Source organism: Branchiostoma lanceolatum, chromosome 19, assembly GCF_035083965.1.
Source record: "Branchiostoma lanceolatum isolate klBraLanc5 chromosome 19, klBraLanc5.hap2, whole genome shotgun sequence".
Classification (NCBI taxonomy): domain Eukaryota; kingdom Metazoa; phylum Chordata; class Leptocardii; order Amphioxiformes; family Branchiostomatidae; genus Branchiostoma; species Branchiostoma lanceolatum.
In genome coordinates, this window is record NC_089740.1 from 4,959,240 (window position 1) to 4,986,572 (window position 27,333).

Here is a 27,333-nt window from a genome sequence, read left to right on the forward strand (position 1 = left end):
AACGCGGTTTTATGGACTATTTCTGCATATCTTACATCTCTCTTTACACCCAAATCACAGAAAACAATAAAAATGGATATTCGAATCCCTATAAAGAACTGTCGTGTCTTTTTCTTCATATTTTTGTTTTTTCTCAACGTCATGACGTCATATTCAAAATGGCCGCTACGTGTTGGAAAAAGGCGGAAGTGACTGTGTTTGGGGGTGAGTTGTGAACTCAAAAGCGCGTGACAGCCATGGAAAATAACTCTTGCGTCATCTTAAAGTACAAAGACGTACACGGCACCATGAAATTAATATAAATGTCTCTTACAAGGAGGTTATTGTTACAAAACTTTGCCAAAACCGCGACAACTGTTGTCAGACTGCTACCGTGGCCTATATAGCCTTAGTAAGGCCAAGGACTCGTCTCTGAATTTGTGATAATATAAAATTTGTTTGTGCGATGTTTGAGAGCATGGCGTTTAGAAATGACGGAGAAGACACGGTTTTGACTAGATCTTGTAGCTACGATTCTTCCTATGAAATGGTGGACACACCGCCTGCACTGAGAGGCCTTGAGGCAACCAAGGAGGAAACTGAAGAAAATGAGGTAACTACTTGTGTTCCTATCGTTTATCTACATCTACATTGGGTTACCCCCAAATAACCCCTTCAGGGGCAAAGTAGGGGGGGAGTTGAGGTCCCGGGCTAAGGCGGGCAGGCCTCCAGCCTGGCACGGAACGACTCAACGGTGGGAGCCGCCGCAACCGTGCCAGGCAGGGTATTCCACTGTGGGATGGTACGGGGAAAGAAAGAGTGTTTATATGTGTCGGTTCTTGCATGGATGTAAAACTGGTCTTTATATTATGATTCAAACGGTACGACAAATTCAAGTATTATGATCTGTTGAATGTCTATGATTGTATGACTGAATTTGTTTCCTTATCTATACAATAAAAGGGAAAAACATTTAAGCATCATTTAATATAGGTTTTAGATTATAATCACATTAATGTCAGGTCGTTCGGTGTAATCATAACTAGCTGCTGCCGCACCGCCTGTCTGCGAAGCTGGTGTGTTATGCCGAAGGGCGGTTATACTGGTTATATAGATACAGCCAAAACCAATAAATAAGAATAAATAGATACAGATAGCTACGTAGAATGTACCATTTTTGTTATTGAGTGTATTATTCATAAAAAAGAAATCTTCAGTGAGAGTGGCCTTTTGATGAAACTGTACATCTTTAGGAAATTAATTGAATACAGAAGATTTCTTTGTAGCCCAGAATTATGGCATGATTAGATGTAAATTTTAAAGTAGACCAAAACAGATTTAAGATAAGGTCTGTATTACCAATTACAATTCATACAGCATTCAATAAATGTTGTTTTATCTTTATTTGAATTCGCAGGGCCCATCTCAGAGTGTGTGTTGCCAACCACCATTGGACATGACAACGTTCCAGTCAATGCTGGACCCTGATGGTAGACTTGTAAATGAACATGCCCTAAGGAAAGCTGTGTTCAGAGGTATATGAGTCTTTGATCTACAAATTAGTCATAGAGCTGATAGAGGCAAAGGTCACAAAATGTCTATGCTACATACACAGTATATTTTAGATGAGATCTGTAAAGGTAATTATTTTGAACTGTGAAAAGAAGACAAATCTTTAAAGAAAAATTATTAAATCAAGTGACACGACCTAGTATCAAGGTTGAAATTGTCTGGTGTTGAAAATATACCCAGCCAATATTATTGTACCGAAACATTGATTATGTTAGCAAAATACCAGCAAATTTTCTTAAATATGTGCCTCAAAAGGCATATTTCCTTTGACCAAAATGTTAACCATCTTATTTTGATTATTTCTTCATATAGATGCATGGCAAAGAATTCTTTAAGTGTGAACATTATTAGGTATCATCTGTCACTACAAATGTGTATGAATGGCAACCACACATTAAAACTACATGTACATTTTGTATGAAAAAAATAAGTATGATAGTGTAAAAGTGGGGTTCAAGCATTACTTACTGACCAGTCTAACTGGACCTTTTAGCCTTGTGGTTAGTGTGTTGGGTTTGTTCACTGGCGGGCCTGGGTTCGATTCCTGGGAGCCATGAGACTGTATTACTCGCCTCATGTGTTTCAATAGAACTCCATGACAAAGTTAGTCGTGTGATGTTCTAGGAGGAGTTGACCCAACTGTTAGGAAGGACACCTGGCAGTTCATGTTCGGACTGTACCCGTTCCTGTCCACGGCGCGGGAACGGGAAGTTATGAGCGCCGAGCACCACTTCAAGTACCATCAACTCAAGGCCAGGTGGAAAACACTTCTCACTGTAAGGACCTAATACTTGAATGTACAGATACTAGTAGTTTGTTCGCCATATTTAGATACTATCCAAGCAGAGGAGTGGTTCCAGCTGTTTTTGACATATTTTTAGGCGTTTTTGTTGGGCTTTCTACTTTGTCATGTTTGTTTTTTAATCTCAAAAGAGAAAAAAACATGACAAAGTAGAAAGCCTGACAAATATGCCTAAAAACACATTAAAAAAATAGCTGGGATCACTCATCTGCTTGGAAAGTACTTTTTAGATGTTTTGGCAACATTACTAATAGCAAGCTTACTAGTAATAGAACCTCCTTGGTAAGTAGAAAGGGTTGAAACTAATACCATATACAATGTGTTCTTCATTGCGTTTTAAGTCATTTTAGATTACATGTAAGTGTTTGGCAAAACTGATCATCTATGTTTCAGTTGGCAGATGAAAAAAAAAAACCTTGGTAAATAGATTAAGAATTTGTTTTAGTCATCTATCCAGCTATCCAGCAATACATGCATGCATTCATCCATGCATTCAGCCATAGATTGCTTATTTCATCCATTCCTTTCCATTCATTGATCTATTCATTTTTGACCCCATTCATTTATTCACTCACTCGCATGTTCATTCATGCCCACATTGGTATATTCATTCATTCATTTAATAACTCTCATACTTGTTCATTTATTTATCCATTTATTCATTCATTCATCCATCCATCCATCCATCCATTCATCCATTCATTTTATCACTCAAACGTTCATTCATTCATTTATCAAGAAATCAATTAATTAATTCACTTTTGTTCATTACAGGTTTGCGTAGCAAAACCTGTGTTGGTTTTGTTGGGTTTTATGGGGGCCGCCATCTTGTATTTATGACGTCACGGGTCGCCATCTTGTATTTGTGACTTCTTGTCTTTGTGACGTCTCATTCATTTGTTCATTCATCCCTGCATCATTTATTCAGATGAGCAGCCTAGGTAGGACAGAGCAGGAGCAGGGTGTGTCTGCGGAGTACCTGGATGATGACCTTGACTTCAGAGTGGAGTCCTTCACAGGTAAACATCCTGGAATGCACCTGTATCAAGAAGACATGCAGATGTAATCTCCAAGTAGATGTAGAAAGGCAAAATTGAAAAGTTTGTCAAGCTCCTGGTTCTGTAGTGGGGCTTTCTACTCTACAAAACTGGTAGCTTGAGAAATATTACAATTTTTGCCATTCTACATCTAATTGGAAATTAATAATGTATAATATAGTAGTCATATAGTGCAAATACTGATTAAGGCAACATCATTTTAACAGTAATCCCATTTTACATGTACATTATGGTGAACTATGCTTTGACTCTGGATTCAAATCTTCTTCAAAATGCAATTATGTTTGTGTTCTTTATTTCAAGGCCTGAATGTTCACCAAATGCAAACTGAAAAGTCCAGTCTAAAAGTTATTTTAGTCAGTAGATCAACAAATGAATATGCATGTGTTAAAGGTTAGAAAAAAAGCTCAACATACAAAGAAAGTCATATAGAGTAGTCAGTCAAAGATTGGATAGTTTGTCTTACATACAATACAGATTGGAGTACTCGAGTACTAGTATTCAATATTTTGTATTCAGCCTCATGAAAAGAAAAAAACAATAATTCATAGTGCATAATTATTATCTAAATCTCCCACCAATGTTTCCACAGATGATGCAGACATGAAGGTACCAGCCATGGACACCACAAACATCAGTGATGAGACCCAGCAACAGCTCCAATTCCTTGAAATACAAGCACAGGTTATTATGAATATTGATTCAACATTTTAACTTCATCTTTATGAATTTGTTCATGATGAACTTATCAAGATGACTGTGGACTGATAATATCTGGTCTATATGGACAGGTGGTCACTACAGACAGGATTCTTAATGCTTGATGAATGTGTCAATGGGGAAAATTATCTAAGGGCCACCAAAAACAAGTTGCATTGGCCAGGTGGTCCTTATATGTAGAGGTGGTAACTTAAAAAGGTTTGACTGTATTTACTTTCGCATGGACAGAAAGATGTATAAACTTACAGGGCGATATTTTTTGTTTTGTTTTCACAGGTTTTTGCAGGCAGACAACCTATAAACATGAAAGACATTCGGAAAGCTGTGAGAATAATAGACAAAGATGTCCCTCGCACAGACAGAGGGCATGAATATTTCAAGTAAGTCTGTAATGAATTGATGTTTGTTCTTCTTCATACATTGTATTAGACTGCCCACTTGCATGACAACAGTGCCACCTTGCAGGATTATTTGGTATTGCAGGAAAAGTTTTTCTAAGGTGTATTTCTATATTTCAGGGGCAGTGGCAACCCTCACCTATCAATACTCAGGAACATCCTCATTACTTTTGCTGCCTTTCATCCAAGTAAGCCTTTTATCATAATACAATGTATATATATATCATGATGATAGATTAAAAATTAATGAAATATAGTTGTAAAAGTATGAAATATAGTTGTAAAAGAGTTTCACCAATTGTTAGTTCATAAAAGTTTTGTAACTTCATAAAATTTGATGATTGTATGAGACATTGACATTTGTGTAACTGTTCTCTCATACATTTTTTCAATACACTATAGGAAGATGTCTGACTGTTACATTTTTGTACCAATTCTTACACATACATTTGTTGTATTAAGCTATAAGCTGGTAAGCAACCTAGAATGCATTTAAGCATTGAATGCTAGAAAATAATGCAAAGCTATAAATAGTATAATATGCAATAGAAATAAAAGAGTCTTCCTTTTTGCATTCCATGGTGGCGTCCAATTGCTGAGTGGCATGGTTAGCAGACACAAGATCGAAAGGTCATAGGTTCAATTCCTGGCGTTCTCGGCTAGACTTAAGGTTCTTTGAGAAGGCACTCTACTTTTCTCACTCCACCCAGGTGTAAAAATGGGTACCTGACTTCAGCCGGGGATGTAAAATACGGTGAAAGGAGAGAGACGGGCTCTGCCTTCCAATACTCAATAACCCACTGACCCTACCACCTCAAAGGCTAACCACAATTTTACACAGTAACAACCATGTGTCGCCAAGGTGTTTTTTTAAACACCATTACTTGTTGAAATTTTTGCAGAGGTGGGTTATGCCCAGGGAATGAACGACATCTTGAGTCGGTTCCTGGTAGTTCTGGACTCAGAGGTCGCAGCATTCTGGTGCTTTTCCAGCTACATGGAGACCATACAGACTGATTTCATGGAGGAAGGCATGCTTAGGAAACTCAGTAAGGCTAGCAAAAAAATCAGATTCTGTACTTGTGTATATAGCAACAGGTGTAGCAGGCCAGAATGTATCCCTGAGCAGAATGTACCTGGGTATATTCTGGTCTGTTACACAGGACAACAGTGACTGTTAGTGTTCTATAATTAATGCCACTGTCACAGTAACTTTATACTGTCATAAGGACTCTGAAAGTCTTCTAATAGTTAATAGAATGTAAGTTGATGTTACTTTGTAGTACCAATTAATGTGTACATGTATCTGCAATGAAGAATATGTTTTTACCAACATTTGTTTGTAATCAAATGAAACTTCTGTTTTTTAGGGAAGTATGGGCATAGGAAGTGATGAAGTTCGGGGAAATTCCTAACTTTTGAGACTGGACTTTTTTAACAATTCTTTTTTCAAGGACTTAAATGCTCTTTATTGCAATTTAATTATTGTCTAGCTGTCCTTGTACAATGTACATGGGGACTTGGATATACATTATGTAATACTGTGTACTCTTTTTTTCCCAATCCCAGCCTTGGTGAAACAACTGCTAAAAGAACTGGACACTGTGCTATATAACCATCTGGAACAGTGTGATGTAGGAGACATGACTTTCTGTCACAGGTAAGAGAGACTGGCAAGATGTGTGTGAACTAATATTTTGGCAACACCATAGGAGTGGAAACATTTTTGTATCAATATACATAATACAAAATGTTATCATTAATGGCAAAATTCACCCCTGAATACCTTTTTAACCCATCTGTAAATATGCCAACACCTTACACCATTCTTTTAGTATATCTATGTATCCATCTGTCAATTAATGATTTATCTATAAGATAGCAAAGATTTAGTACCTTTATGCTAATAACATATTTACATTGAATAGAAATAATCTGTGTACACAACCAAGTGATTTATTCAACCTACATTTTAGTGACCATCTGTGACCTTCCTCAAGGCAATTCCGACACCTGTTAGCTAAATTGCACTGCAGCAATAGGTGTCGCTGCTTACCTAATTTTTGTACTTTACTTTTGGGACCGCATCTGTAAGCAGCGCCACCTATAGCTGCAGTGCAACATGAGCCAGTCAGAATTGCCCTGAGGAAGGTGACAGACGGTCACCAAAACATTAAGTGAATGAAATACTTAGTTGTGTAACGCAAATACAAAAAGTCTTTGTATTCAGTGATTTACCAACCAGTGTAACTTTATTCAGTGACTTACCAAACTATTCCCAGACATTTTGACATTGTTTTTTCAGGTGGCTTTTGTTAGGTTTCAAGCGTGAGTTCCCGTTTGACGAGGCTCTGCGGCTGTTTGAGATCATCAGTAGTCACCACATGGAGCTGTCCACCCTAGACGTGGAGAGAGTCCGAGACCAGGAGAGGGCGCGGGACTTTCTACGAGAAGGTCAATACATAGATCCTTTTATTTCGTTCCTTCACATCTTCTTCTTTGACTTTGGAATTGACTAAAATTGGCATTTTATGACAATCGTATCCATTTTCTGACATTTTTTTGCAATTGCGCATTTTACAGCTGCTTTGTACGATTTACAGTATGTTTTAATTTTTTTGGGAAACGGACGATTCAATTTACAGTATAGTTGATGAATCTTTTTTTGGAAATGGATGAAAATTGATGCTATGCATGGATGTTATCCATATAATCAAATCAACATGGCCTAAATGGGAAAAACTGTGTGAGACAAAATTTGATACATGTACATAAATCTAGATGTCATTGATATATCCATAGAATAAAGATTGTGGGGTTAATGATAAGTTTTATTTGTCCCCGTGGGGCAAGCGGTAACGCAACCCGCTGCTTCGCCATCTGGATTGAATTCCGTGGATCCTAGGGCTTGTTTTCAATCCTAAAGGTCGACTCCAGCTCGGACATGTTGTAAGGGATTGCATTCGTCATTTGGATGGTGACGTAAAGCCGGCGGCCCTGTGTATGAGGGAGCTTCAGGGGCATAAGCCTCAAGCGTCAAACCTCTGCACGTAAAAGAACCCAACACACTTATCGAGAAGTGTAGGGGTGACTGTGCTTGGCCAAAAACGTGAGCCGTAGCAAAGCCGCATTGCACTACCACTAGCTACTTGAAAAAGCATCATGCTTCACCTCAATTGAGGATGACTGCTTTACTTACTTACTTTTATTTTCTTTCAAACTCAGGTGGACAGAACCGTGTTGTCGGTGCTCCGTTGAACACAGACTTCACGTTTGAGCTGTTTGTGTGTGTGGCCATGCTTCAGAACATCAGGCAACAGCTCCTCAACTGTAGGGACGGCACAGAGATTTTCCAAAGTGTCAGTGGGTCAGTATAGAATTGTTGTTTTTTAGTTTTAAGATTTATTATTCCTAATTTCATTCATAAAAGATCTAAAATTATATTGCAGGACAAAATTCCCTGAGATACATGATACTTGGGTTTCTTAGTTAGTTCACAGTGAAATATTCTTTTGGGTTTGTTTGTCTGTACATATATGTATGTGTACACTGCAGTTTGTATACGTTCTGCCAGAGGGTGCTTATTACTGTCAAGGGGCTGAATATATATCTGTGATATATGTATATAGAAAGTCTGATGTACATCTCTGGTTGCCCTTGTTCTTCTTTGAGTGTCCTTTCAAAATGTTTTTCTGTATCTTTGGAGTTTTATTCCAGATCTAAAGTACCTATCACTTATTAAGTATTAGACAATGATTTAGTCCTCTATATATTCATTCTTGTTATGATCTGAATAACTAGCTAGTTGTTATATATTACACATTAATTTGAATAATTTGTAAAAAAAATATCACTGCGGGAACAAGCTGTGTGTATGCAGTATTAATTGGTCACAATTTGTATGGAAATGTTTAAAACTTCCTAATTACAAAATTTTACTACCTGTGAATGGTTTTCCTTGAATCAGGCATTGCAAGATTACCTATATTTCAACAAAGCAACTCCAGTTTTGAAAATGTATGGGTGATTTGAAAGGCGCTCTTTCATTGGCTGACCAAATTAGTCCACCTCTAATACCTGTGTTGTCTCCCTAGGTTATCAGGGAAGATGGACCTAGCCCACATCCTGAGGAAGGCAGAAACCATCTTCATGTCTTACTGCAGGAAGTCAGTCATCGACTGCTTCCAGATTGTAGAGTAACACTTCCGGGTCAAAGGGCAACATGGCTGTTACAGAAAATGCATTGGGATGGATTACGTCTGTTTCTTAGTTATATTTGTTTTAAATTGCTGTAGTTTATCCCATATTTTCTTTAACACAGTATATATAAGACTAAGAAATGGGTTTTGATTGATCAATATTCCAAGTGAGATTGCTATAATAATTATTTGCTGTTATATATGGGCTGTGATAATGTTCAATGCTAGTGTTCTGGATCAGTCTGTATTTTGTTTTATCCCGTGGGCTTCTACTAGTACTTGTATCCCACAGGCTTACATAGAATAATTTGAACACATTTCACATGCAGCTGTTGAAAATTTGATTACCGGGTTTGGACATTGTAATTGATGTTCTTACAATTTTTCTTTGAGGACACTAAATTTTCTCAACCTCTGGCGCATTTCCCCATGGAAATGTGTGTTTTCTTATATATCATGTTATGACATAAAAAGAGCAAAACACTGCGTGTCGTCCACATCACCCTCGGTACCAGCCCTCCCGAGGGTCGGATCACCCTCAACAGGTTTAAGACTTAATTTACATGCAGTTTTAAGTCCCTTTAAGTTATGTATAACTGACTGAAGTACACTAAATATTTAAGTTGGTCTCTGATAAATTTTGGTGCATTAGGTAAAGAAAAAATAGATTATCATTATGAAAATCTATGAAGATGTTGATATTCTAACATGAAATGTTCTGTGTTTAGGCATGAGATTAGAATGATCTTTGTTATATGTATGTAAATTATTCTGGAAATGTTTACCAGGCAGGATGTATCTATTATCAACTTGGATGTCAAGTGCAAGAAAAGAATGCTAAGTTAAGAAACATAAATTGAGAATATATGATGTACATAATTTAAATTATATGTATGTTTGAGATATAAGCAAATGTTGATACTATTTGTTATATTCATGGATTATTTCAGTGTGGTACTGTGAATTGTTTATATTTTTTGTTAAAACTAAATGCCTTAAGTTTTTAGAAATAGGTGCCTTGCTCTTGATTAAAACTACGTAAAAATTGGGAAGGAAAGATGATTCGTAAAAGGTAATACTTAGAGCATACAGAAAAATGATCATAACTGTTATTTTATGTTTGCCTGGAGTTCAGCCTTAAGCTTGTTAGCTTTTGTCTGCTCCCAACAATTGCTACTCTGCCAATAATTTTAAGGTAAATATTCAAAATGACGTTTAAGCTAACATGGCTAGACTCCAGGCTAAGGCCACACCAATTTATTTTCTTGGTTAACGGAATATAAAAGAAAATAATAAAAAATGCTAGATTGGAAGAACAACATGAAAACAGAATTTCAGAGGAATGTTTTTAATTTGGTGCACACAGTTTCAGGGAGTGAACAGGGTCAGGTGCAAGTTTTCACCCCAGCCTTCTGTTTTCATGATTTTTTGTTGTTGCTGAAATAAAAAAAATCTGTCAACCAAGAAATTAAATTGGTGTGGCCTAATTACAAGTTTTAGTTCGAACTTTACATTATTCTGTCAATTTTGTTTTCAATTATTCACTGATGAGAAGTATACTATTGACAAATGGTATGCAGAAATAAATTATTTTACTTTTTAAGATGTTAAATCATACTTTATGTTTCAAAAATGCTTTGCATGCTATTCAAAGGTCTAGCAGATATGCTTATAATTCAACATTAGGAATCTCTCCAGCATTAAATTTTTGTCATCACAGTTTGCAAACTTCTTAACCATGTCATAATTAATATTAATGGTAATATTAAGATTGTATACTTTCAAAGACTAGGGCTGAATGATAATGTTGAAATTATATAATGTTTAGAACACATTATATAAAGCATATTAAGTATTTGGAATTTTCAGCGTACGTAAAAATGAAGATTAACAATTGAAAAAAGGAGGTACATAATGTGCAAGATATAATAGATGAAAGTTTAATTTTTTCAAAAAGAAATAAAAAGTACTGTAACCTTCGCTATTGTCACTGTTTTTTTAAAATATTTCTTATCAAATACTTGATTTAGATTAGCATAAATTAATGTCAAACATTTGTAGAGTTATTGACACTTAATCATAAGTTAATGGACACAGACCCGTACACATTCAAGAACATAGAATATTAAACATGGCATCATAAACTTCCAGATCACATTTACCTTGATCCACTTACAAAATAGTTTCTAGAATAACTTTTTTCTTTGGATAATTGTTTTTCAATCGATATGACAGATGCAAAACACAGTGTAGGCCTGTCTGCATGTACTATAAGAATACATCGCTATAAGTTCTGGACTATACAGATAGCATACTGTAATTCTTGTTTCTTTCACTGTAACTTTATGTTCACTGTTTTCACGGTCACCTCTGAACTGTGAACTAATCATCACCATGAAAAAACTGTTGTTATTATTCATGATTCCTTCACACATCCGTTCTGTAAATCACTTGCCACCACCCTGAAGTTGAGTTCAGTGAATATGTCCATTTTCATTACACCATGAAATTTTGCTACCGTGAAGATAAAGTGACTTACAGTATATTATCAACTTCCCACAACACATACATGTAGTATCCATAACGTTTACTGTATACATTCAAATACATGTACGTATACCAATCATCAGTAATACATTACATGCAGATCCAAAAGCTTTTCTCTGTATAAACTAGAATCCATCCAAAAAAATAAGTACGTAAACTGAATTCTCTGCAATAAATAAATCTCTTACACCATATTTTTTCTTGATTATCATCTTTGGCAAGTTCGTTCCAGAAACTCGAGACACAGGGACGCTGCTCTTTCCATCTGTAGAAAGTTTGCGGCCGAGAACACTTCGTTCACGTTGTCCTGCGTAAGTTCTAACACCCCCGAATACATGTAGTCTAGCAAAGCCCGCACCCCACTAACCAATGGTGAGGGAAGCTCTACCTCCCGAGCTTCACTGTCATTGCAAAATAAGTTTCTGAAGTATTTTGATTCCGCGACAAGAATACCCTTGTGAGCCGCGAATGTTTGTCGTCCTACGGTTAGGGTGACATCGCACATCTTTCGGTCCCTCCGTTGTTGGTTGAGATGGTTGAGAAGTTGCTCGGCGTAGTTTGACGGTCGGTTTCTCGCGTGAGTGTTCGCCGTACGCGCTACTACTTCCCGATTGGCAGTAACTGTTGTGGAACGTTGGTTAGAAACAGGCTGTTCAAAAGATGTTGCACTACTGCTCTGTACAGTTTCTTGTTGTACAAAATTGTCCCTGCTACGGTGATAGTTGACCTTAGCGCCTCCTTGGTTTAATCTACTTGGAGGCGTGCTCCTAGGAGATGTACTACTCTTAGAGGCACTTGACGAACATTGATACGTGGAGGGAAAATTGTCTTCTCCAGATCTTGATGTTTCGCTGTCGAAAGAACTGTTGCCTTCAAATGAGTTTGCATGAAAAGGTGGCTGTGTCATAGGAACTGTGTTGTAAGAATGAGACATACTTTGCGAAGGAAATATTCTTTGGGAAACAGCAGAATCTTGGTTAATTTCTGACAACGATGGTCCTGGATTGAAGGTTTGTTGGAGTGACTGTGGTTGGAACATTTGTGGGTCGGGAACACTATAGGATGTGGTAGGCACACTGGCTGCAAACGTTTGAGATAGACTGGAATTCAAACCACCCGACTGGCCTTGAAGTTTGTGTGATGCGTTCGAAATCTTCTTCAGAAGAACGGGCAACTGTAGCGTTAGTTGGCCGTCGATCATTTCTGCGCAAGACCGTATACTAGAGTTAGAGTACATCTGGGAAAGTCCGGCATCTTCAGAAATAGCAGACATCATGTGACTCAGGGCGTTTTTACCAGTTGGCTTGTCATTGTACCAGATGGGTTCATCAGCAAATGGGGCTGCAGTACACACGTCTTCTGCCAGGGGGAGCTTCTTGGGCTGCTGGAATAGGAAGTCGCATGAAGGGTGCAGCTTGCTCTTGTACTTTAGAAGAGACTGGATTGGACACAACGGACAACCTAGAAGGAATATCAAATACATGATTAGGAAAAGGTAAAAAATGTCATTTTTGTAGTATATGAGAAAGTTTTCCATTCAGTACATGCAGATGATCGCTCCATGATTTAGCTTATCATTTTCATCTGAAGAGTAGAGTTGACACATACTAACCTGGTATTTCATACACTTTTTCATGCTCTTCTAAACTGGTTGCTTGGCCGCCGTCATTTTTTATTAAATAGGCATACCTGTGAGTGAGTATAAAGGCAAAAATAGGTTTTAATTTAACTTTAAACATGGATCTTTTAGTAAAAATGTTCAATATGTTTCTCAACCTTTAATTTCATATAAATCTTGTATCTAATCTCTTAACAAGTGGCGACAAGTTTGTCCCTGGATAAATAAATAAATGAAATGGAAAGAAACAACTTTCTCTATACAATTAATTCAACTAGTTTTTTTTTTTGTTGGGTGCACCAGTGCACCTATTTCCAAAAATGAATTTTGAGCCCTTCCATATCTATTACAAACATGTACCATTTTCCATCTTGGTTGACAGCAAACCTGACATCATCCTTCATGAGATCTCTCAGCACATGGCCACGTTTCTGCTTCAGTAAAAAGTACAGCAGCTCGAAGAACACCTTCCTCTGCAGACCCTGCGGATTATCTGTGCTCATCACTCCGCACCTGTACAGTCTCTCGGTGTCCTCTGGTGTCATCATTGGGGTGTGGTTAATCTCTCCTAATAAAAAAATGAACAATAATATACACTATTAGCACCACATGCGCACCAAATCTGTGTTTTTAGCACACCTTTGACAGATAAGCCAAAGAGGCTCAGTGGGTGTCTCTCCACCATCATGGTAGGAATTAAGGAATATTGTGCAAAGTGCATTTCTCAATGGCACAACATCAGGGCATGTCCAAATATCGAGCAAGCTTAAGGGAGCTATTGGCTCTGAGCCCAATGCTCAAACACACTGATGACAGCTCTTTCCTAATACTGTAAATGCAGAAATGTTCGCAGTGGTTTTATGTGGTGACTTAAAACCACCGCGAACATTTTTGTCCAATACTGTAACAGTTGTAATTTGTGACTACATAATAGTACTGCCGGGAACTTAAAACCACTACGAACATTCCATATCACGAAATAAAAATCATGCGAACTTAAATGCATTTATACTTACAGTACTATTTTAGAACAAATTCCAGGTTTGAGGTGATACCTGATGTCGTGATACGTAAAAGTCGTGAAACCTCACTGCTAAGCTTTAGCATTTAAGTTTGTGGTGATTTTATTTCACAGTAGGGAGATAAATTCAGAAAATGGAGTGTTTAAGGTTGAAACAATGTGATAGGCGGGCAGATTAGGTTCGTGGTGAAGCTAAACATGAAGACTACAGACCACTGCAAACTTTATTGCATTTTAAGTATTCAATTTAGGATCTTACTAGTAAAAAAACGAACCTTTTCCTGACTCCTTGATCATCTTTAGTTTCTCGTTAAAGGCTTGCTGCGAGCCGGCGAAGTCTCGACTGTGCATGATATCCACACTCGGTACCCTGGACAGCAAGTGGCGATAAATCCCGTAACGTATACCGCTAAACGTCGACCACTTGTACAGCTCGCGGTTCCGCTTGCGTGCATTGCTAAAAAAGAGGGTGAGAACAGCGTCCAATTTTTCCGGAGGCATGTCTTCAAAAGCGGGATTAAGGCCGCTGTCGATCAAGAAGTCGCGGAAGGTGACCACCGCGCTTCTCATGGCCCGCTGCGTGTTTTTGTTGTCATAGTGAATGTCCTGGTACATCGACGCCCCCTGCTGAGGAGAAAGCAAAATTGCAGGTTGACAGTTATAACCAATCATTCTATAGTAAACCACTTCTTTTTACAAGCATTCAAGGTAAGATTTGTATGACGTTTCAAGCAAATTTTGTTGTCATAACTTTACAAGTAATACTCGCAATCAACCCTTCAGCATTGCAATTAGTGATATTCAGGGTGTGAAAATACGACATTGTTGCGTCATTGGAAATTAGCTGCTGATTTGCACAATGCATAGCTACCTTACATCGCCAGTATGTTTTTTAAACACCACTTTTGTTTAGTCTTATTTCTGCACAATCTTTAAGTTACGGTAATGTGTTTACATGGTGAGGGCATAGAGAAGACTGATCACTTTTCCTCTGTCTGTCTATCATCTCTTTCCACTTACGTTCCCTTTCCAGGCTAGGTAAACCAGAAGGCATATAACGTTAAGCGTAATGTACAAAAGGGGAGGGGCATACATTTCATAACAACTTACATGTACGGTGTTTATAGTACTGTACAGCGTATATTTTGGGCCATACTTACATAACATGTGTCTCCTGCATCCCAAACTCTTCTCGGACTTTCTTCAGGCGATGAGAGGAATTCATGGTCACCAGAAACCGCAGAAACGGAGAAATCTGAAGAACTCTGCGGAGAAAACAATTCGGTCTCGTCCTTGGCGGCCATCTTGACTGTACCACTGCCCAAAGATTTAGAGGGGTGTTATTTTACACTTTGCAAAATGAATCTTCGTCAACCCTAAGTGCCTACTGGAGGTATTGCTTTTTATCGGCGGGCCCAAGCATAAGATTCACCGCGCTTCATCGCTAGTTGCCAGAAAAGGGTCAGGTTTCGATAAATAAGATTAATCTTGCAAGTAAGCATCATTCAGCACTAAGGACAGGCACAGTTTACATGTTATTGCGTGGCAACTGAGTAAGAAAAACGGCATTCATACTGTTCATGAACCAATCACGACCTGTGTTACAACGCTGCTAGACGTTTTCGTGAATGTAGATGTACATTATGATTTTGTGCTACGCTAGCCAGACAGTGTGCCCTAACTTAAACGACTTTGTACTTATGCTCTCTTCACAAGTTGTGATGTCAACAAAAATAAGAATTGGATTATATGATATTCTTTCTGTTGACAGTAAGATCGTGATTGTCTATACTCCTCACCTGTAGTACTGAGGATTTTATCTAGCGCACACTAGTACATTATATACATAATTATATTAAGATAAAGTAAAAATCCGTCTTAATTTAGGGAACTTATGTTTGGGCCCCTCCGTTAGGTATGTCTGTGTGTGTGTCTTTGGATATTTCTAGTCTGCCATAACTGCATGGATTGTGATGATACTTGATATATGGGTAGGTCAACATCGATTTTGCCCCCCCCCCCCGTGACTTTTCTTGGTACTGCAGCAGCAGAACTTCCGGTTTTTGCATCTTTTCTCCTAGACAATGAAATTATGATTTTTTGGCAGCAGTGGATTTCCATTATATTCAGCATGCAGGTAACCTAGACATATGTACACAATAAGATACAAGGATTTAATTTGCATAATCAACGACACAATTTGATAATTCAGTATTTTACATATATCAGAATAAGGCCACAGCAAGTAATTTTTATGGATGACATCAGTGGGCTCATTAATTTTCACCTGATTTTGAAATAAAAAACAAGAAATTTCATTGCCCTCCGACGGTGATCAACATGCCAAAAAATGGGCAAATATGTCGTAAACGTTGACAGTCTAAGGTGTTTCATTGCATATGAATACCCAGTGTAGTTCCTGCCCATGATGGTATGACAAGCTGTTTTCTGCGTTTGTTCTAGTTAATTGAACTGTATACACATCTTCAAGAACAGTTTAATGTTGACAGTCTAAAGGTGTTTCGTTGCATATGAATACCCAGTGTGGTTCCTGCCCATGATGGTATAATAACAAGCTGTTTTCTGCATTTGTTCTAGCAAGGACATTATATAAATAATGGGGGGAGGGGGAGTTTCTAGTTAATTGAGCTGTATACACAAGGCATTTCATCGCATATGAATACCAGTGTAGTTGCTTCAGATGATGGTACAACAAGCTCTTTTCTGCATTTGTTGTAGTTAGTCTATTGAGATGTAACGTTATACACATATACAAGGACATGTTTACTGTTGAATCAAGGAGGCTTTATATTATATATGAAACCTCATTGGTTGAATACAGGAATAAAAGATCTGTTGGTCATGATATCATATTTCGTCGCCTCAATTCTTATTTAACAAGATTTATGATATCAACATTTTAAAATATATGAATCTTGTTTTTTTTGGCCCGCCTTGTTTTTTTTCCGCCCTATCTCATTAATTTTGGAGTCTGCGGAGGATGTCATCTATAAAATTTACTTGCTATGGCCTAAGCACAATATCTTTAACAGATGCACATAGCATGTTGACTGATGACATTCAAAAACAAGTAACATACATCGTCATTTGTAACAGTATACAGTACATGTATATTTGATTTAAGTACATTGTATCTGAAAATATACAACACACTATAGTCAGTGGTACAATTTAGGTAACAAGGATACGACACATGCATATATCTATACATAATCATCACACATTATGTAACGTTACATGTATACATGTATCTAACATATGAATTTAAGATATTCAACATGCTAATAAAGTGAAAAAGTTGACAGGGTGGAAAAATTATGCTTTTTGAATCTTTCTTTGAACTCACCCTTTGACGTTGTAGCAGATTGTAGCAGATTGTAGCAGATAATATTTTCAAAACACAAAGCACAAAAAGGGTCTTGAATAATTCATGAGCACTCTCCAGTTAATATACATATTTATATACATGATGTTAGAGACAACAGTGCAACATTTTGTCACTGCTACTGTCTTTGACTGATTAAATTAATGAAAATAACCATGCAGAAACTTGGACGGTTACATGTCAGCTTTAAAACAGATTCAATAGGACCTACACAAAGTAAGTAATCTGCACAGAATTGCAGAACATATCTTGGACACAACATGCTACTCTCAAAACTATCTATGGAAATCTACTCTCAAAACAATCTATAGAAATCTTCCATGGCTGTCTCAAAAGCTCACCCACAATCAGGTAAAATTTGATTGTCATTGCTGTCAAGCCAAGCAGGAAATTAAGTTTCATCTGTTCTCCTCTGGAAACCAAGAGGCTGAGTGCATCGCAGAAGTCTGACTTTTACTGACACTTTAGTTAGAGACACTGGAATAGAATATGAAAACTTAGAACAAGCAATGCTTGACAGAGCTATGTAGAGTGAAATACAAATGTATGTCTAGCTTGGTCCCCACTGATACAGGTGGATTTTATATAATAGATGGATAGATTTTAGATAGTTTCAGATGTTTAGTGGAGAGATATGACATCTTGAAGGCACAATAGACCTTTCTCACGCAGCGGACATGATAGAATGAAAACGAGGCCATTGTGGCAAACAATTGACCGATCATAACTGTCAATCACAATTAGCGGTTCAGCCAATGATTACCTGATAATTAGAGAATCAGCCAATGAGGAAGTGGCTACAAGACCGTCAAATATTTGCATTTCTATGTTTTTATTTTGCATTTCTACGCTCTGACAGAGGAGGGCGGAGACTATGGGATCGGTCAACAAAGCTCTAAATTGCTGCATCTTTTTTTGCATTTCATTAGTTGAAATACTGATACTTGGATATCATATTTTAAAACTTAATGTGATTTAGGAGGAAAACTAGATCTGTACATTACTTTTGCTTCTTTGCCTCATTGGCCTCGTCTTCATTCTATCATGTCCGCGGCGTGAGAAAGGTGTATATAATGGTCCCTATTTGCTAATTGTGAGTTTTTGGTCATCAGACATCTGCAGTGTTTGACACTTACAAAAAGTTGACACCTGAATACAAACCTTAAATATACGTTAGGATACTAAGCAATTCCTTTATCTTTCAGACTGCTGTGCATTTTTCTCAGAAAATCCAAATAAGTCTACTTGTGAGTACTTCAAAAATTATATAATAGTCAAATTAAAGACTTGAAACTGACATTTGCAAGCACATGCATATAATGTTACCTTCACATGGTCTAGCCAAACAAACTACTCTTACTCCAACAGATTCATATATATGGTGACCAGCCCCACCAGCTCTGTCCTGCCACTTGCTACATTATGTGCTTGAAAACCACAGAATATCTGCTACTTTTCCAGTAACCATGGTGACAGCCATTTGGTCCAGGTCATTGACCTTATTTGTTTGGTGAGGAAGAAGAAACTGAGCAAAAATAGTATGTTTCCCTATCATGAAGGTAAACATAATAGATGAGTGTGTCTCAACATCTCAACAAAACCTTTCACTGAATGGTACAGTCTGCCCCTTTGGATGGTGCCACTTGTGGCATAGGGGGGAGCATTTGTGGTGGCGGCTCTTGGTACATTCCGTCCAGGTAAATCCTCAGGATGTTCAGATAGATTTCACCGTGTTTGGCAGAATCGTACGCCATGGACTCCTCCGCGTAGGCCGCAGGGGGTCGGTTTGACCACGCGCTCATGATCTTGATGGCGACAGTCTCCGCAAAGATGACATTGGCACCTGTTGGGTTAAAGGAAGGAATGAATGAATGAGCAATCAAATAATGAAATCAACATGTAAGGATTGATACGGCCACACATCTAAAACTTGAGGACAAGCTCATTTTCACATGAACTTGATGAGGACTGTCTCCACAAGGATGACCTTGACACCTGTTCCAAGAGGACTTTGCAAGAGAGTGAGTTCGAAAACTGTAAATGCAGAAATGTTTGCGGTGGTTTTATGTTCGCAGTTTTTGTGGTGAACTCTTCAGCGTGAACTTAAAACCACTGCAAAACTTTTTTGCCAACAATGACTGTAGCGCAGTACTATTACAATGTACCTGTAAATACTGTACATACATGTAATGATCATTTTCCTTCTCTGTCACCACCAATGGAAGAATAGGAAAAGGAAAAGGAAAGTGATCTCGAACCAGTTTAGCTCAAATAAACTCAATGAACAGATGAGCTAATCTTCCACTGGTCGTGACAGAGAAGACAGATGCTATATACAGTATTTACAGGTTCATTGTACCGGGGAAATTCCCTTAGCTCTTTTCGACAAGCACAAGGAACAGTGGACCACTGTTTAACGTCCAGTCCTAAGGACTGCGACCCTTTCCGATAGCGTGCATGTCAGGTGAGCGACACAGCCGGGATCGAACCCTGGGCTTCTAGTTCTAGAGGCAAGATCGCTAACCACTGGACTACGCATGCTACCAAAGAGCTCTTCAGTAAGCTAAATTGAACTGTTATCACCCATGCCACTACATACACTCCACACGCACCTGCAGCATTGAGCCATGCCAGTGCTCGCTGCATCGTCTGTCCCACAGTTTCAAACTGCGGAAAGCTCATCATTCCGCCCTGCGAGATCTGGGCGGGAACGAACGTCTTGATGCTGAGCTGTATCGGGCGCGGCGGCGCGACGGCGCCCTGGAGCGGCTTGAGGAAGATGAGGCGCATGATGCGGACGTACATGGTGGCCATGTTGCCGGAGTCGACAAACGAGGACTTCTGACTGTCAATGGCCATCTGACCTGTAGGTGGAAAATGATTAAGTCTACTGTGACAGTCATACAACTTGTGGTGTTGGGATGTTCTGCCCATGAAAAAGGTACTTTATACTAGTATACTACTTTATACTAGTGTACTAAGTAGTCTACTTTGAATTCCCAACTTCTCCGAGATGTGAAAACGGGTATCTGACTTAGGGAGGTAAAAGGCAGTGGAAGGAGAGGGCTGGGCTCAGCCTTCCAATACCATAGATACAGTGGATAACAACCCACTGCCACTACGGCCTCAAAAAGACTATGGGACACCTTCGCGTGATAATACTGTCCCTGGGAGTATTAGAGAACCTTATCCAATGTTGAAAATCGTGACTGAGTGCGAAAAAAAATCAACACAAGCACTCCAAGAAGTGCAAAATAATTTGTGACTGTAGTTCCCTTTCTTCAGGCTCCCAATAGAACATAATGTTGAAATACATCAATTTTAGTTTTATATTGAAATACATAAGGTCCTAATTGAAAAGGGACTAGTTCTTCCCAAAATATACCATCAAAGAGTGGAATGAACTTGAGCCTAGTCCCTCTTCCAGTACAAAGCTGAGCTGGGACCAACTTTGCTGCATTGAGCTAAAATCTATGTAATGGCTAAGTGCTGATGGTATTACTGATTAATTGTCTTGTTATAGAGCCAAATCACACATTGAAGAAAGGAATAACTGAGCCTGCTAGTACAGGTTTTTTGAACACTGATTGTACTAGAGCTTCTGTGTATGAGTCCCATGGCTCCTGTCCTCGTTGGCAGCACTAAGTCAGCAGGACTTAATCCAATCCATAGTGGGCTAAACAGTATCAAAGATGATGATGAAGAACTGTATGACGTACCTGACCATCCCTTCCTGCTGATCTTGATGTGCAGCGTCTGTGCATTTGCGAGTCGGCAGCCCTGAAGGCTCCCGTTGGCCCACGCGCACGCCCGGGCGGCCACCTGGCTGTACGACTCGAACTGCGGCCAGTCGAAGATACCGGACGGCATGTGGACACACCCCGGCACAAAGTCGCCCGATCCTGTGTGTCAAACAAAAAACAAATCGTTGAAAATTTTAAAAAAAAAGGAAAAATAGAACACGAGATATCAAAACTGGAGGTTCTGCTGCAGTGCCTAGGAAAGCTGCCAGGGGTTCAAAATTTTAATGGTTGTGGCATCAAAAGGCTGAGTGGCTTGACTGGTGGGCTAGAGATTGAGAAGTCAAGGGTTTGATTCCCAGCCTGGCTAGCTGTTGTGTACTAGGCAAAGGCACTTCACACGACATCCTTGACTTCACTCCACACATATGGGTACCTAGCTTTGGTTGGGGAGGTAAAAGGTGGAGGGTTGGGCTCCGCCTTCCAATACCGTGCCCTAGACAAAGGGGATAACAACCCACTGCCTTTACGGCCTCAAAAAGGTTAAAACTGGACTACCTTTACCTACCTTTTACTTTTGTGTTATGGGTGTTGGCCTAATGGAATATATATTTCAGCAGGTTTTTGCTGTTTTGGTAGCTGCATATATTCTTTACAGGGAAGGGTTGCTGGCCCTTCCCTTAACCCTTGTCCTACTGGATTTCCAGAAGAAAAATATACCCCCACTGCTAAAGTGCATAATGTTTGTACCCAGGGGTATCTGAAAAGCAGATCCATGGATCTGAGATGTACCCTGGTTAGATAAATAAAATTGAAAATTGAAATTGAATTGGGTACTAGTTTGATATTGCTCATTTTTAGTTACTTCGCATGTGCATGTGCAAACCAACAATTGTCGGGCTCAGCAGGACTAGGGTTAATCTTAGGGTACCCAGTGAGATTATTACCTATCTCCTCATAAGCAGGTGGTCCGTTGACGTAGAAGACACGGATGACGAAGAGGAAGAGTTTCCTGTAGTTCCCGTCCTCGTACCAGAAGGACTTGTCTGGGTCGATGGTTGTACTGGACCACGCCCCACGCACCTTCACATCTTGGGTCTCAACTGTCAGGATCTTTCCTGTAGGGAAGATGGAATTGGATGCAGGCTATTAGCTAGCAGTGAGTCAGGGCGTACTCTGGATGCCTTACACTAAGAAAACGAAGAAATTGGACACCAGTCCTTTGCAGGAGTGGTCTCCGGTAAAAACATACGCCTACACGTACATGTGTTCCACACACACACACACTACCGGTACCACTGTTGTTTTTTCCTCATACCAGACATTGCATGTAAATTGACTAACATGCAAAGCTACCATATATATGGCCTCTGTCGGTCAGTATTGACCATGGTAAAACTCTAATTCACAGCAACCCTACAGCATTGACTATGGCTAAACAGTCCTACAGAAGAATGGCAGTCCCTGCCACATAAATCACATCTGTAAGCTGACTCTGTTCTGTTGCAAAGTTCTTTTCTGCGGATCCGCTTTTCTTCTGCGCTGTGCAAAGCTACCAGGTTATTGTTAATCCATAGAGCCCAATGGGAAAGTCTGGTCCCCCCCCCCCCACACACACACACAGATAGACATGCACAATTTTTGGGGCACCCTGTCTATAAATCCTAGTTAAAAGCCTGTACCTGGGAGTGGGTTCTGTCTCATCATCATGTTTATCTTGCTGACTGTCTCTCCGAATGACTCGAATTGTGGATACCCCAACAAGGACGGTGCCTGGACACATCCAGGGACGTAGTTAATGTAGCTAATCTGCTGAGGAGGGGTCCTGGGGTCCATCTTCTGCCCAAACCACATCCTGAAAGTGAAGGGAAGAGGTTTAAGTTTTCACCACAGTCTACCAAAAAAAGTCTTTTTAAGGCTGTAGGGCAGTGGGTTGTTAACCACTGTGTCTAGGGCACGATATTGGAAGGTGGAGCCCATCCCTCTCCTTCCACCACCTTTTACCTCCCAAACTGAAGTCAGGTGCCCATTTTTACACCTACAGGTAGAGTGAGGAAAGTCGTGTTTCCCAAGGGCACAACATCAGTGGCATGTCAGGGGATTCGACCCCAGGACCTCTGGGTTCTGCGGCCAACGCAACAAAATACGCCAATACAACACAAGTTTAGCAAATATAAGATCAAATGGCATTCAGTGCATCTGTATTTCAGCTGGATCACACCATTAGTATTTTTATGATAATCTAAGATAAGTTTATGTAAGTGTTAAATTTGTATACCTGAGACCACGGACGTAACAGTTCCTCATTTTGCCCGACTCGTAGAACAGCGACTGGTCAGGGTTCATGACCCCTCCTGAACCCCCCATGTGGTACTCGAACTTGACCTCCAGGCTCTCGCAGGTCTTGACCTCCATGGTCGGATTCTGCTGGATCCACTGGTTGGCTCGGGTCACCAGGACACTGGAAAAGGATTAAGGAAAGCGATCTTAATGGATTACTGGTCAGAAGTTACCCGTGCAATGGCAGCCAGAGTTGAATCGCTGCAGAGTTTACAATCACATATTTGCTCCACACTTGCACTTTGTGGAACTGTCGCAAGAGTCTGGGTGGCTGCCATTCGGCGCCAGCAAGTGACCTCAATACGACCTTCCCCAACTAAAGTCAGGTATGCATTTACACCTAGGTGGAGTGAGGAAAGTCGTGTTAAGTGCCATTCCCAAGGGCACAACTTCGTGGCATAGCAGATTTCGAACCTGGGACCTCTCGGTTCTGGGCAAAACACCCTACCAATTGCGCCACACGATGCCCACATGATCTCGATTCAGTTTTAGCTCACTAAAGAGCTATTCTTCCACAGGTTATAACAGAGAAGACAGACGATATGTACAGTATTTCCAGGTTCATTGTACCAGGAAAATTCCCCTACTAGTACATTTGGTAGCTCTTTTTGACAGGCACATTTTGAACAGTGGTCCACAGTAACGTCCCATTCTAAGGACTTCGATCTTTTCCGGTAGCGTCCATGTCAGGTGAGCGACACAGCCGGGATCGAACTCGCGGATTTTAATTCCAGAGGCAGGGCTGTTAACTGACTATATTTGTACGCACACTACATAAACTAGACAGAAACAAGTTGGACAATCAGAGATGGCAGACTTCACCTCCTTACCCAAGCAGCTTTGCATTACCCTTATGGTCCCTTAAACAAAAATGACAGCACTGACGGGATGTATGGTTAAGCTGCATTGAGTATAAGGCATCACAGAAAAACAAACAGATAGACAGACAGGCACACACACACACACACACAGGCTGACATACAGACTGACACACAGGCACACACACTGACATGCAGACTGACACACTGATACGCACACTGACACAGACTGACAAAGACACAATCACACTGACACACAGACCGACACACAGGCACACATACTGACACACAAACACACACAGAGCAAAAACACTGACACACAGACACATAGAAACACAGACACATAGAAACACAGACACATAGAAACACAGACACATAGAAACACAGACCAACTCACAGACCAATTACATATACACAAACTAAAAACAATATTTCACCACCTTCGTTGGGGCAAAAGCAAAAAGATGCAAGGAGAAAATGTTACGCTTTAGACTGAAAACAGTATATACTGTTGTGAGACTATTGTTGTGAATGTTGTCTTTAGATACACGGTGAGGAAATATCAGGGGACACATATATAGTGGCACAGGATTACATTCAAGACATCTCATGCTCGATTTCAAAATTTCAGGAGAATGGCTAATCTTAGCACTGTTGCCAGCGACATTGCAGTCGCACAACTATTTAACTGTTGTCAGTCTAAAGCGGGCTGGCGACTGAGACCAGTTTTGACCTTTTATTCTAAAAGTCTTCATCAGAAAGACAAAGAGTGGTACCGCACTTCTTTTTATAGCCTCTATTTCCAGTTAGGTCAGGGCACTCTACTCCCTGCTTTAGTTAGGTCAGAGCGCTCTCAGGAATACTGTAAATGCAGAAATTTTAGCGGAGATTTAATTTTGCGGTAGGTAGAAAATGGGGTGTCTGGGGTGGTTTTGAGTTGAACTTTTTGTTGAAACAATAGTAGCGCTACAGTACCACAATAAAACGGCTTTTCGTGGTGTTTTGAAATTTGCGGTAAAGAGTTCACTGCATAAAAGACATAAAACCACTGCAACCATTTCTGTATTTACAGTAGGCAATCAGCTTAATTACAGGATTTCACATGGTAGACTTACTCAAATCTCTCAAACTGTGGGTAGGAGAAGCTGAGAAACCCTGTACTCCCCGATCCCGCAAGCTGACTAGGCATGAAGTCCACGTAAGACAGCCTGAACACCGACTGCTGCTGGGGGGGTGCTGCACCCGGATACCCCCCTGCCTGGGGAGGGGGTGCAGCTGCTGGGTACCCCCCTGCTTGTGAAGGCATCTGGGGGGTCGGCATGGGCATCCCCTGTGCAGGGGGTGGTTGTCCCGTGGCCTGGTTGTAAGAAGGAGGGGGGGCGCTGGCCTGGTTGTAGGACATGGTGACTGGACTCCTTACAAGTTTCCTTTACTGGAATCAAAAGATGATTGTATCATAATCAGTATGAGATAAATTACATGCATCAGAGCTGTAGGTTACATGTATTATTGTGAATTTCTTAATTGATCGGCACAATGCATGTGTGCATGTTTGTGTCTTTATGTGTGTGTGTGTGTGTGTCATGGTACATTCATCTACTAGTATATATATGTCGTATGTCGCAATATATATTGTGTATATGTGTATATATAATGTAAATGTGTACTCTTAGTATGTGTGTGTGTGTGTGTGTCTGTGCGTGCGTGCGTGCGTGTGTGTTTTAATTGTTTTATCTGTGGATTAAAAAACATGTGTTTAAGCAAACCTCAAGAAGAAAGTTCTGGAACACTCCCTTTTAAACACTGAGGTGTCATTCACTACATGTACACTACTTTAGTATGTACTAAACTGTCATATTCATGTGCTATTGAATAAAATCTAATTGCGGTGACGTAATTGTCCACGCCCTGTTTGGCCCCACCCACCTATTAAGAGTTAAATACCTAGAGAGACAATTGACTCCTAACTGAACCAAGCGTAACCCAGCACCAAGAGACCACGTCTACTAGTAGCGATATAATAGACGTTAAACAAGGACAACAACAATAACAACAACAACATTGTCCCTGGGCAACAATCAAAATTACAGGTGATCAGACCCTTCGTCCTTCGGTAAATTGAAGTTTGTCACAAAGTCTCAAAATATTCAACTGCCCTACAAAATTAATGTTTCACGGTGTGGCGTGCTAGGAAATCAGCCTTGAACGTTGAACCTTGAACCAAGCAATATTAGAGCCCAAAAATCGGATTTTGAAAATCAATTTATTTAGTCATTTTTATACATGATTTTTTAGTTCAAACAAAACTATCACAATGTATAGAGACGTCCATCATGCCAAAATACGATGTCGTTGTGATGTGAGAACTCACTGAAAATCATCGCCAGGTTTTTGGTAGGCTCACGAAATAAGGGAATCATTGTATGGCACATTTTTAAAATGCTCAAATCATTACGCAAATGTGATAAATACTAGAATAGTGTAAGCACTACCATAAAGATTTCAGCATTTTTTTTTTAAATTTCCATATTTAGGGCCCTAATATTGCTTTGGTTGCCTTTAAATCATGTCCTTTCGGTTACGGCCCTGTGCAACATTCTTATATGCATAAATGCTTGTTGGCTGTACAGTCATAATTGAACGAAAGGATCAGGATTACGGTTCAGCAGTAAATTTCTAGGACATTGCGGAACTATCTTGCCAAGACTGCCATGGATTGTTTTCGATATGATGATCGTGATAGCCTCGCCGAAAATGGTACATGTACGACAAAAAATGTACGACAAAAAATCGTACGTCTCGCATGAAAACAGATATATTTTTACGTTCTCAACGTCTAAGACCTTGGATCTTTAGTAGTAAGTGAGAGGATCATTCGGCCAGTTGATTCTTCAACAAACAAACACGTTGCTTTATAAACCCGATAGTATATTAAAAGGTACTCACCTGTTGCGACGTAACTAAGTGCATACGGAATGGAACGTCACCAAAAAGCAAGCTTCCGTGAACTGTATACAACAACATCGCTTCTACTTCCGGGTTGTATGCCTGTACCATTCGGTTTTAGACCTGTAACGTTATAGTAACTTTTATCACAAGTAATCACTTTGGCCAA

General features: G+C 39.6%; 3 protein-coding genes and 1 long non-coding RNA gene across 4 annotated transcripts; 2 read left to right on the forward strand and 2 right to left on the reverse strand.

The window, feature by feature from the left end:
• The first annotated feature begins 140 nt into the window (after window positions 1–140).
• Window positions 141–10,708, forward strand: LOC136425448 (TBC1 domain family member 15-like). The gene is made up of 12 exons (XM_066414300.1): window positions 141–592; window positions 1,397–1,514; window positions 2,176–2,327; window positions 3,282–3,372; window positions 4,004–4,095; window positions 4,408–4,511; window positions 4,650–4,717; window positions 5,432–5,578; window positions 6,099–6,189; window positions 6,835–6,983; window positions 7,755–7,896; window positions 8,624–10,708. The coding sequence occupies exons 1-12, from the start codon at window positions 446–448 to the stop codon at window positions 8,727–8,729; spliced, it is 1,407 nt and encodes a 468-aa protein (XP_066270397.1). The 5' UTR covers window positions 141–445; the 3' UTR covers window positions 8,730–10,708.
• Window positions 10,709–11,345: 637 nt separating this feature from the next.
• On the reverse strand, window positions 11,346–15,239 carry LOC136425880 (uncharacterized). The gene is made up of 5 exons (XM_066414810.1): window positions 15,075–15,239; window positions 14,190–14,541; window positions 13,254–13,461; window positions 12,888–12,964; window positions 11,346–12,736 (listed from the first exon to the last, which is right to left on the reverse strand). The coding sequence occupies exons 1-5, from the start codon at window positions 15,216–15,218 to the stop codon at window positions 11,484–11,486; spliced, it is 2,034 nt and encodes a 677-aa protein (XP_066270907.1). The 5' UTR covers window positions 15,219–15,239; the 3' UTR covers window positions 11,346–11,483.
• Window positions 15,240–16,149: 910 nt separating this feature from the next.
• On the forward strand, window positions 16,150–16,780 carry LOC136425513 (uncharacterized). The gene is made up of 2 exons (XR_010754064.1): window positions 16,150–16,299; window positions 16,432–16,780. It is a non-coding gene; the product is annotated as an uncharacterized lncRNA (long non-coding RNA).
• A 1,010-nt stretch (window positions 16,781–17,790) lies between these two features.
• LOC136425881 (uncharacterized) lies at window positions 17,791–27,245 on the reverse strand. Its single transcript, XM_066414811.1, has 8 exons — window positions 27,165–27,245; window positions 25,334–25,650; window positions 23,339–23,521; window positions 22,737–22,915; window positions 22,008–22,178; window positions 21,040–21,222; window positions 19,933–20,184; window positions 17,791–19,163 (listed from the first exon to the last, which is right to left on the reverse strand). The coding sequence occupies exons 2-8, from the start codon at window positions 25,618–25,620 to the stop codon at window positions 18,925–18,927; spliced, it is 1,494 nt and encodes a 497-aa protein (XP_066270908.1). The 5' UTR covers window positions 25,621–25,650; window positions 27,165–27,245; the 3' UTR covers window positions 17,791–18,924.
• Window positions 27,246–27,333: the final 88 nt, after the last annotated feature.

Coding starts and splice junctions, on each gene's coding strand:
- LOC136425880 (XM_066414810.1), bottom strand. CDS start 15,218: ATGGCCGCCAAGGACGAGACCGAATTGTTTTCTCCGCAGAGTTCTTCA. Junction 14,542..15,074: donor ATGCAGGAGACACATGTTAT/GTAAGTATGGCC, acceptor CTTTCTCCTCAG/CAGGGGGCGTCGATGTACCA. Junction 13,462..14,189: donor GATCAAGGAGTCAGGAAAAG/GTTCGTTTTTTT, acceptor TTTTTTTATTAG/GAGAGATTAACCACACCCCA.
- LOC136425448 (XM_066414300.1), top strand. CDS start 446: ATGTTTGAGAGCATGGCGTTTAGAAATGACGGAGAAGACACGGTTTTG. Junction 6,984..7,754: donor GCGGGACTTTCTACGAGAAG/GTCAATACATAG, acceptor TTTCAAACTCAG/GTGGACAGAACCGTGTTGTC. Junction 7,897..8,623: donor ATTTTCCAAAGTGTCAGTGG/GTCAGTATAGAA, acceptor TTGTCTCCCTAG/GTTATCAGGGAAGATGGACC.
- LOC136425881 (XM_066414811.1), bottom strand. CDS start 25,620: ATGTCCTACAACCAGGCCAGCGCCCCCCCTCCTTCTTACAACCAGGCC. Junction 22,916..23,338: donor TGTTACGTCCGTGGTCTCAG/GTATACAAATTT, acceptor CTTCACTTTCAG/GATGTGGTTTGGGCAGAAGA. Junction 21,223..22,007: donor ACCTGCTTATGAGGAGATAG/GTAATAATCTCA, acceptor TTTGACACACAG/GATCGGGCGACTTTGTGCCG.